Below are 11,224 nucleotides of genomic sequence, written 5' to 3'. Positions count from 1 at the left end.
CCCTACTTTTTATACAATGCACTATATGTACTCAGTAATAAGGTGCGATACGTAGCATGTACAATAGAAATCAGTGATGTTGTGGCTCACTGATGAACGCCTGTGCTGGTGAAGATTACTTATGTTCATTAATCCTTAAACAATCAAAGAATAATTTCAGGTAACGTGACAAATGGAAGCACGTCATTCTCAATAATGGGATTAGATTCAGTGTAATTCCAAAAAGCTGAATTTAATCTTTTTATCACAAGTCCCCAGAATTGAGGTTCTCACAGTATCATGCTCTCACAGTCCTCAGAGGACATCTTCAAAGCGCTCCTCTCCACTGACAAGAGTCTGGGGATGAAAGGGGACTGGGGTTTGGAGGGAGGGAACAAGGAGAAGAAAGTTGCAAGGGAGCACAGCTGCTGTAGTGTGACAGGCTGCAGTTCTGACGAAGCTATTATTAGCTCCAGACTTATGCCAAGAGTTATTTATAAAACCTGCAGCCAAAAACATTGAAGCACAAGGTGACTTGGAAAAGGCAGGGAAGAAATGGTAGCGGAATGCTTGGAGGAGCTGAAATGAATAAACAACGAACAGGGACAAATTCTTGTACAGTCATGACATATTTACAGCATGTTACAAAATGTAAAAATATACAAATCTGTACATAGACATTCATGATGTGACAAACATTCACATGGCTCAGATGTCAGTGTATCAGTTTTTATTAAATGGGGAAAGTTTCACCACTTGAACACCTGATTGTATGGAAGAATAACATCTGATCCGTCACGTCTACAGGCCCATGACTGCCCGAGCGTGACATTGAGGACAAATGCTCATTTTAAAAGGATATAAATTCAGACAATCTACGTTGAAAATCTTAATCTAAAGTCTAATAATAAGTCAAACCCAAATTATATTTTAAAGAGCTCAGAATGTAGCATAGTTTAACCAAAAAATGAATAAAATTCTGTCATCATTTACTCACCCTTTTGTAACTCCAAACCTGTATGACATTCTTTCTTCTGTGAAACACAAAAGGGAGATATTTTGGAAAAATGTCTTGGGGTTATTTTGTCTATACAATGAATTCAGTAAGCTCCAGTGTTGTTTTGGACCCCATTGACTTTCATGGCATGGACAAAAACACATTAAACATCTTATTTTGGGTTCTGCAGAAATAAGAAAGTCATACAGGTTTGGAACAATGTGAGTAAATCATAAAAGTATTTTATTTTTGGGTGAACTATCTCTTAGCTCGTTAGTTTGTACATGGTACACAGAGTGGAACTGGTAAACATCTTAGTGCATTTAGTTCATTAGTTAGACCCTAAAGAGTAATGCAAAACAACAAAAATCCCTTACAATATTTGACAGAACCAACATGGCATTGCTATGGCATTAAAACTATAGTTGTCAATTAGTTTTTTATACAGTAAATGCATGTACATTAAAAATATGTATAAAAAAAACCCCATCAAAGTATCTCATTTAGGTTAAGGTGACTTTAATCTCTGATGAAAGTGCTGTGCTTTTTGTAAAGGATGTTGAAGGCTTTCCGAAAAAATTCACTTTTGAATAGCAAGTAAAATAGTTCCTGACTAACATATGGCTTGATCGAATTGGCAGTCAAATTTTCAGTAAACTCCAAAATTACAAATTTCTGAGTTGTTGATTAAACCCAGGTTTCCAGATCTTGATCTCCAAGTGGTTCCTTGTTTGCTCTTTGGCACTTTGTTGCACTCGGTATTGGGACCTGGGATTCTGGTTTAGCCCAAGTGTTTCCTCGAGAGTTGTCTGTGCCTAAAGGCCCATGTGGGGAATCATTCCCTCTCTGGTTTTGAGAGTTGGCATCTTTGCAGTTTGTTCTTTTGTAGAAAACTGGTTTTGGGATCTTTGAAGGCTTTCGGTCGGACCTGTGGTCACGCCTTGGTCGCACACAAGGTTTTAGTTTCAGCTTGAAGATGGATGGCACTCTCTCTGGCTTCCTTAAGGATCTTCTTTGTTTGATTGAACAACTCCTCTGCTTTTTTACATGCTCAGTTCCTAAATTTGATACTTTGCCAGGGGGAGTTTTGGTCTCAACATTTGAGTTGTCAACTGGCCCTTTAACAAGTTCAGCAGTCTCCTTTGAATCCATACTGGATCCCAATGAGGACCAAGAACTGGTCATACAAGGTTTAGAGACCTTAAGGTGATGTGCGGTAGTGTGGTCGTCCACCACCTTGCCTCTGAGACCCTTAGGAAGAGTGTTCATCCACTTCTCAACTGACACCTTCTCCATCTTCCTTTGGCCACCAGAGAGTTCAGCCATGACTGCTTCAAAAGCCCTGTTTCCACTGTCGGGTGTTGCCCGATCAAGACTTGCTGATCTGTTGGATGCTTTACAGTGGTCAGATGGAATCTCTCTCGAATTCTTAGGAGTCTTGTGATGCTTCTCATCAGAGCTAGTGCTGGTTTCTGTGTCGATGCTTAGCTGCTGTAGATTGCACAAGATTTCCTCCTCTAGGCTCTTGTAGAGGGTGGCTTCTTGAGAAGGGCTGAGAGGAGGAGGAGTGAAGAGATATCTTGTCTCAATTCCTCCCTCTTCAACCCCTAAAGACTTCTGAAACTGCACAATGTTCGGCACGTGTAGAGCCAAGTGCTGTACCTTCTTGCTGGCTGATCTATCTGCACTTTGTTCAAGTTGGCCTTTCTCAGTTACATCCAGAATATTTTTCGGTTTACCAGGTGACTCTTCTTGAGAGATCTTAGCTGGTGTTCTAGGTCTGGTGTGTTGTGCTTCTGAGATGGCCCCTGTTATACCTTTAAAAGGAGAAAAGTTGCGGATGAAATGTGCACTCTTTCTGGGACCCCCATTGCCCTCTGGCTCATGAATAGTGATGTTCGGAGGTTTGGAACATGAATGTGTGTTTCTAGGAAAACTCTGGAAGGTCCTTCCTGGACTTTCTTTCATGTCAGAGACAAGGTACGCTCTGTCCTCGTTCTCTCGTCCTTTTACTCCAATGGTGGAATTTTGTCTTAGTTTGGAAACAAACTGCGATTTGGTCCAGGTTTGACCCAGATTCTTCTCAGGCGCTTGCTGGAGTTGGATCTGATTAGTGTTTCTCTGAAGGATTAGAGGTGTTTGAGGACGCTGTATCCCAGGTTGTGGTGTGGTTGGATGATGGGTGGCCCGAGGAAGACTGCTTGTCAGGCGAGGTGTTGGTGACGTCCGTGTTGCATTTCTGCCTGTCCTACTGGAGGAGTTTGTTTTCAAGCTATCTTTTCTGTCAGCACAATTGTACACTCGAGATGGAGTACTCGGTCTCTCCCTTGATCTAAAAAGAAGAAGAAAAAACACCCACACAGAGCCTTGTTAGGGTCAGTGAGTCTGTGGTTCCTCAACAGCTGTTAAAAGTATTGGGGACTTAATGTATTGTATTTAGGGACACCAATATACATGATTAAGCATATGGTAATGCAAACTCCATTTTATCATATCAGAAGGGATTTGTTCAAATGGACACTTCATGGACATACATTAAAACAACCTTTTTGCAGACCCACTCTCAGTTTATGGCCTCATTTACACCAGACATTGGCATGTGTTTATCTGCGTTTTCACATTTTGACGTGGTCTGGGACTGATTTCGACCAGATTTAATTAGGATGCAAATGAGTTTTTGTTATTGGCATTTAGTTATTGTCATTAGCCTTTTATCTTTTGCTGCTTTTATTCTGAAAAAGAGACCAGACACTGCAGTGTTGTGATTTGCTTACCTGATTTACTCAACAATTTGCATTTTGCACTTAAGTGTGATTGCATCTATATGCAGTCACACTGGCGATTTATTGGAATGAATATGTAAATCAATGCAATCTGGATGAATATAATTTCAGATAATAACCACAGTGATACAGTCTGTCATTAGTGATTATGGTTGCAAACTACTGATTAAAACTAACTTTCTAAAACCCTCATATTAGATAAGATATGAGAGAAATTCTATCATAATTTACTCACCCATATGTTGCTCACACTCTCATTCATCTTTGAAACACAAAATTAAGATATTTTTAATCAAATCTGAACAATTTCAGTCCCTCCATTGACAGCTAAGCAACTACCACTTTAACGCTTCAAAAAGTTCATAAAGAGATCGTAAAACTAATCCATATGAATTGAGCGGTTTAGTCAAAATTTTCTGAAGAGACTTGATCGCTTTATATGATGAAAGGATTGAATTTAGGCTTTTATTCACATATAAACATTCATCAACTCACATATCAGTTGTCGTGAACTGAAGCTCAAGCATGTTCACTTGACGTGTGAGAACCAATGAGGTTCATTCTCGTGTTACGCAGCACGTTTGAGCTTCTGCAAGAACCAATGAGGTTTGTGCATCAAGTAGGTTCGGTTGAATTTCTGTTTATGCTCGCTGATCAATGTTTAAATGTGATTAAACACCTAAATTAAATAGGTTTATCATATAAAGCCATCATGTCTCTGTAGAAAAATTGGACTAAACCGCTCAATTCATATTAGTTTTCATATTAGTCAAAGAATGTTTTACAGGTTTGGGACAACATGAAGGTGGGTAATTAATGACAGAATTTTCATTTTTGAGTGAACTAACCTTTTAAAAGTTATTAAAAGTAATTAACCCACAAAAGTCAAGGCACTAATTTCTTGAAAAAAGGATGAAGGTTAATTACCATTGCTCTCTCCTTTTGTTATTCAACTCATTTTATTACAACGATTTAATAGCCAACATGTGATCATTAAATGTGTGTATAATAGAGACTATAACTCTAATATAATAGAGTAATAATAATATGAGATAATAGCCTCTGTAATTACCTTTGGACATTACTAATGAGATGTCATGATGAAGTGGAACAAGTTTGTTTCTTAGTGACTATTTATTTATTTATTTATTTTCTTTTTTCTTTTTTTTATATCACAGTCTCTGTCTCTCTCGGTGTCTTGCACACAAACTCATGTTTATGCCTCTGGGTGCTGTTATTGTCTGGGTCTCAGACAACAAGTAAAGTGTCTGTGAAAATCCAAGGGTTTAAGTGGATTTCTATCTTCCTGTCAGCCAGCTCTCTGGCTGCCTCAGAGAAAGATTTTTAATTAGACCAATCACCTTCCAACAAGTTCTGACTGTATACTGTACATAGAAGAAAAAATCCATCGTGATTTAACAGAAGTAACGATCTTTTCTTAAGCATTGTGACGTACATACTAGTGAATCAGATAATCGGGGAAAAGAAAATCTAGGGTGGGGACATGGTTCTATTTAGCGGTTTTTGATTGGATAGAGGCCGATCTGAATACGAGCTTGCAGTCGATGGTAAGAAAGGGGTTATAATATACAGACATATGATTGGAAAAGTCGCGCTTACGTTTAAATTAAACATGCACGAATGATCATTCACAATATTATCAATAATATGCATTTAGGAAATAGATAAAATTTCATGCCAACTTCAAAATCAATCAAAATGTAATGGTTAAATAGTTTAGGTATTACTTAGCTAGCAAACCAACTGGACACTTACTTGTTAGGAGAGGGGCTGTTTCTCCGGCGGGTGGGCTGATGTTCAGGGTCAGGGGAACAGGAGGAGCGTGGAGGAGAGGGCCGTCCTCTCTGGGCTCTGTATGGGGCTGAAGGGGTCCAGACAGCTGGCTGAAGAGGCGACTGAGTTCGACTCAGCATAAGAGTGGTCTGAGAAGCACACTGGGCATCAGGTTGTGGTGTGGTCAACCGCTCTTTGATCTCATGGACTGGAGTAGCTGGACGTGCGGTCAACTTATGGACTGATATGTATGTGTGAGAGAGAAATAAAAGAGGTTTTCCAGGAAATACTGAGCCAATTCCTTAAAGTGCCCCCATTATGCTTTTTTTTGGGATATTACCTTTCATGTAGAGTGCTATATAGCTGTTTTTGAATATAAAAGGCCTGCAAAGTTTCAAAGATGAAAGTGCATAACAAATGGAGTCACTGTCTCCTAAAAGCAAGAACTAATTCTGAACTGCCTGAAATGAGTCGTCAGTAAGTCCAGTCTTACTTCTTGCATAGTCTACATAGGTTTGTAACAAATTTGCATGATATCAGCCAATGGACTTCATTGGTAGCCTGCAAACAACATCTACTTTGATAGTTGTAGCTGAGGCCTGGAAGAGTTTGGCTTGGGTTGAGAAGACGCTGTTTTCTGTGTTCACTTCCATTTTTTCACTTCCAAATAATAGCCTTTCGTTTCCGACACACACTGTAAGCAGTAGACCAATCACAACAGACTGGGCCATCTGAGCAATCAGAGCAGAGGAAGCTCTCAGGAAAAAAAAGGGGTTAAGAGAAGCCTTGATCGAACTGTGTCAGATACTGTGAAAAAAGAGGTGATGCTGCAATGTATATTGTGAGAAAATGTAAGTGTTTTTTGACCTTGGATGCATGTAAACCTATTGTAGAAGACTTCCGAAACAAACTTAAGAGTCTTTAAAATAGCATAATAGGGGCACTTTAAATAAGTTATTTTAATATACTACAGTCCATGTGTTGAGATGTGATGAAATATTAGTAAAGATTATACAAACATTATCCCACAACGTCTCATAATGTACTTCATAATGCCAAAGCAATCTTAAAGGGATAGTTCACACAAAAATGTTTGGGTTGAGAATGATCAACTACCACAAACCTTTCACTGTTTATATAATTTCTGATGCTAATTTTTGTAGGTAGTTGTAGGTGTGTATTTGTGAGCGTACTGAGAGAAGTGCAGCGGCAGGGATCATGTTTGTCGAGATAGTGCTCCAGGGTGTCCCATCCTCCGCCCACTCGCACCATAACATGATTCCTCAAAATCTACACACACACACACACACACACACACACACGTACGTCTTAATAAAAATGTATGAGCATGTTCATGTCTCATGTTGTCATATCAACAAAACATTTACTTTTCCATTTATGCTCAACAAAGCTACAGAGACAGTAAAATACACATTTTAATGACTATGATAGATCAACATTTTCCAGCATAGGCAGGCAGGAATACGAGTAGTGCTTAGAAAAAAAAATGTATATACCCGAACAAATATGAGAGTGTTGGAGTCTCCAACCCTGTATTTGCCCTCTGATACCTTCACCATGGGGAACTGGGATGGACAAGTGCATCGGCTTATCAGAAACTGGACCTGCACACACACACAAACACAAAAACGTTATTGCATTCTAAGCAGATGTAACCTGTCACTTTGAAAGCCTTCATAAATCAGTAAGGAGAGGACTCACAAATCAAAATGACAGGCTAATCCAAAGTTCTCCTTTTTTCCTATCCTGCAAATCATTTTAAATGCTAAAAAGAGGCATGAATCTTATAGGTACAGATGGATGTTCAGCTTTGACCCTTTGGGTGTCCTAGTTTCCAAGGCATCCTCTTGACTGCCACATCAGTTGGATAACTGTGGGGTTTGTGTGTCAGGTGGTGTAGTGGTTAAAGCCTAAAGCTGGTAACTAGAAGGTTGGTGGTTCAATCACTGGAAGGAGCAAGCCATGAGCCGCCAACATTACAAAGCACTTAATTACGGATTGCTTGTGCCTGCATTAAGTGTACTTATTATTGGCAAGTCGCTTTAGATTAAAGTATCTGCTAATTGACTGATTACTAAGAACAAACATGAAAATGTTCATTAGTGATTAGACATCAATGGTGAAAAAAATAAGACATTATATCTTTAATACATAAAATGTATTATTTTATTATTTTTGTATAATTTAATACATTTCCCCCTTTTAAATTCTCATTAATGTAATGAAAAATTATAAAAAGTAAAAATAATTCTGTCTGGACAACATTGGGGTTTTTTTATTAAAAAAATAGTTTTAATTCTCTGCTCTAACTTTTATGCTGCGCTCAATTGTTGTCAAACATATTACAATGCAAAAATATTAAAGTAGCTATTTTTCTTTTCACCATGCAGTTTTTGATTTCATTTGAATTTGCAGTGGAATACGAAATAAGTTCTTGACAGGTTTCGTGAGATTCACCTAAAGGGATTATTAAGATTAAGACTGCAATGAATGTCATTTTGATCCACATTTTATGCAAAAATTGCTTCATTTAGATTCAATTCTTAATTAAAATCCAATGCCCTCAGCAAATCAGTAAACATGAATTTGATCTTTGATGCGGCACCATCTCATCCAGGTTCTGGATGTTTATCAAGCGCCTCTGTGGTTTGGGCTGAGCAGGCAAGTCCTCCATCTCCTCACGAATCTCCTCCTCGATCTCCTGCTCCAGCTGAATGAGGACCGGTGAAGCCATGCCGAAACGAGAGGCCCGTCTGGCCACCTCAAGAAGGCACAGCACAAAATTCTTCTCATTCTTACGCAGGACAAGGTCGTCTGTCTCGAACATCAGTACATCTGCAGTAGGGGTAGAGTTTAAGACGGTAACAGAAAACAGATCTGGAACTATACGATTTTTTTTTTTTTATAAAAAGCATTTTGATTATGTTGCGCTGATCTATATAACAGTTGTCTTGGACTTTTACTGACAACTTGTAAGATGCAACAACAAGCAAAAGCAAAGTTTACAAATACTAATTAATTCCACTAGCAAAATATCTGTTAAGATATGGTATAGACTAGATGAATTGTATAGAAAGAAGAACAGTGTTGGGGTAACGCATTACAAGTAACATGAGTTACATAATCAGATTACTTTTTTCAAGTAACGAGAAAAGTAACGCATTATTTTTACATTTACAACAAAATATCTGAGTTACTTTCTCAAATAAGTCCCCTCTCCTGTCTCCATGTTGAGAGAAATCAGGAGAAAATATAGAGTTGTTGTGTGCGCTGTGTAAATATGATGGTTATTGTAATTCTAGAATAAATGTGAGCATGCATTTAGTCATCTCACTTACACAAAACAGATTCAGTATTCCTCAAAATGAATAAAAACAGTAAAATTAAATATGTTAAATAACACAAAAATACTTGGTGTATTTATTATCACTGTATTAACCAATGTTTTTGCTGCTGACCTTCAATAATTAAATTAAACCATACCATTAAGCACAAATGACTTGTTAAACATATACATACATATAGGCTATATATATATATATATATATATATATTTTTTTTTTTTTTTTTTTTATATAAATAGCTAAAGTAAGTGTATTGAAATTTCTTCTCCTACATCCTATTCTTCTGCGATCTTAAGTTTTGTTTGTTTTTACTGTACATGTGTGAATTTGCATTTCACTGTGAAAGGCCCTTTACATTTTCCAAAAATATAACTTTTGTTTGTTTGTACAAACAAGCAAGCCCAGCCCAGCCAAGAAAAAGTAACGTACTTTCCATAAAAAAGTAACATTATTTTCCATAAAAAGTAACTAAGTAAGGCAATTTGTTACTTTTTAGGAGTAACACAATATAACGCATCACATTAAAAGTAACTTTCCCCAACACTGAAGAAGAAGAATTCGATTGGTCATGTGATCCCCATAAGGCTGCATGTAAAGCCTACTGTTATGACTGGAGTCTTCCTCTCATGCGAGTATACATGATTTTAAAGATATTTATCGAATTTACTATTAACTTTCATATGTGTAAAACCTTGGGAAAGACTACATTTGAGCAAACAGCCCAACACTTGACAAGCTTCGCGACTATGTGAGCTCACAGCACTCTCTAGAGGTAAAAGTCTGAATTGCAAAGAAGTGATTTTCTATCAACCGGTTATTATGTGATAAAGACAAGTGATAATTCTTAATTCAACAAATATAAAACGTCACATACATGTACAATTATAAAACGTAACGTACCTGAAATGCTCATCTCTTTTCGACACCAGTTGATGAAATTCGTCACATTATCGCGGGCCAGGAATGTTGTTGGCTGTGCAGAGCTGACGAAAGTGACTCCAGAAGCGGGTAGTTGGATCTCAGTGGTTCCGCTCTTCTTCAGAAACGCATCCGCCACTCGTGTCACGTTATTAGCGTGAGCACACAGAAGCGCACCTGTTTCCAACACCTCCAAAATATTATTTACGTCAATATCCACGTTGTATAAATCTCTCAGCCATTCTGCCAGGTCTTCTTTCATGGCATAGAGATATTCCTCGCTGGATTTAAAAGGCTTGATGCTTTGATTGGATGCATGCTGAATTCCAGACATGGCTTGGATTGAATCAAATCAATTTAATAGACTCAATCTAAATAATTTATTTAGTATTGTAATAAAAATTACGGTCGCATTAGCAGCATAGTGTGACAACGAAACAGTATAAAAGTTTAAACTCTTCGATTCATTGACTCCAAACACATATTTTCCGTCCTAAACTTAGTGTAAATATAAGTGCATGAAATGAAACGTTGTGCAGTGTTGTGTTGCAAAGTTTCAGCGCTCTTTTAATGTTGTCAGGGTGTGTGAGCGCGGAATCGTCCTTGGTTACCAGATAGCGTCTTAATCCAAACACTCCAGTTAACCATTTACTGCCCACAAATTCAACTCCTTACGACAAACACATGAATAATAAACACCAAACTACTGAGGAATATTATAACAATAACATCAATATTTTTGAAACTATCCCTAAGTGTTACTTAGTGTAAAAGTCAACATGAAATCAAAAATGAACAATTATTTTGATATGGAATACTGCAGCATTTATAATAAATGATTTATCCGTGCACATCATCGTTATTTTTTTAATAATAATAATATCATAATCTTTAATAAAAAAAATTCAAAATAACTTCCCCTCCCTCTTCTCTATATCTGATGACTTTTTACTGGCGCTAGGGCAGGACAACCTGTCACTGACATCGTGACATCACAGCAATAGCAAACCACAACCATCAAATCAATTCCTGATGGACAAAATCAAGTCCCGCCCTACATTTCTACTTGTTCGAGAAGCCGTTTCACTTGGATATATCTCCCAGTAGGGTAGAAAAAACGATCACAACTTCTGTTTCATGTTTCATTCATCATTCATTCATTCATTCATCAGTATAATAGGTTAAAGTTCACCCAAAAATATTCATTTATTCACATGTCGTTCCAAACCCGTAAGACTTTCATTCATCTTCGGAACACAAATGAAGATCTATCTATTCCATTCATAACAACACATATTTTATTACTAAAAACTAGAAGAATGTTGGTAGATTTCATTGAATGAACTGTCACTGAGAAATGCAGATGTAAAAAAATAAACGATGACATG

At 37.5% G+C, this 11,224-nt stretch overlaps 1 protein-coding gene across 1 annotated transcript; it reads right to left on the bottom strand.

Moving 5' to 3' along the window:
- Positions 1 to 211: 211 nt before the first annotated feature.
- Positions 212 to 11,141, bottom strand: gas2l2 (growth arrest specific 2 like 2). The gene is made up of 6 exons (XM_082170719.1): positions 9,819 to 11,141; positions 8,180 to 8,409; positions 7,071 to 7,178; positions 6,747 to 6,843; positions 5,536 to 5,794; positions 212 to 3,308 (listed from the first exon to the last, which is right to left on the bottom strand). Exons 1-6 carry the CDS (start codon positions 10,168 to 10,170, stop codon positions 1,664 to 1,666), a joined length of 2,691 nt encoding a protein of 896 aa, XP_082026845.1. The 5' UTR covers positions 10,171 to 11,141; the 3' UTR covers positions 212 to 1,663.
- Positions 11,142 to 11,224: the final 83 nt, after the last annotated feature.

This window comes from Leuciscus leuciscus (assembly GCF_965113295.1).
Source record: "Leuciscus leuciscus genome assembly, chromosome: 5".
NCBI lineage: Eukaryota > Metazoa > Chordata > Actinopteri > Cypriniformes > Leuciscidae > Leuciscus > Leuciscus leuciscus.
The sequence above is the reverse complement of the archived record's forward strand: the minus strand, read 5'-3'. Positions and strand labels throughout refer to the sequence as shown.

Excerpts from the sequence above, each read along its gene's own strand:
- gas2l2 (XM_082170719.1), bottom strand. The coding sequence starts at position 10,170 with ATGTCTGGAATTCAGCATGCATCCAATCAAAGCATCAAGCCTTTTAAA. Across the intron at positions 7,179-8,179 it reads TCCAGAACCTGGATGAGATG|GTCCAGTTTCTGATAAGCCG; the intron begins GTGCCGCATCAA and ends GTGTGTGTGCAG. Across the intron at positions 3,309-5,535 it reads AACAGCCCCTCTCCTAACAA|ATCAAGGGAGAGACCGAGTA; the intron begins GTAAGTGTCCAG and ends TCTTCTTTTTAG.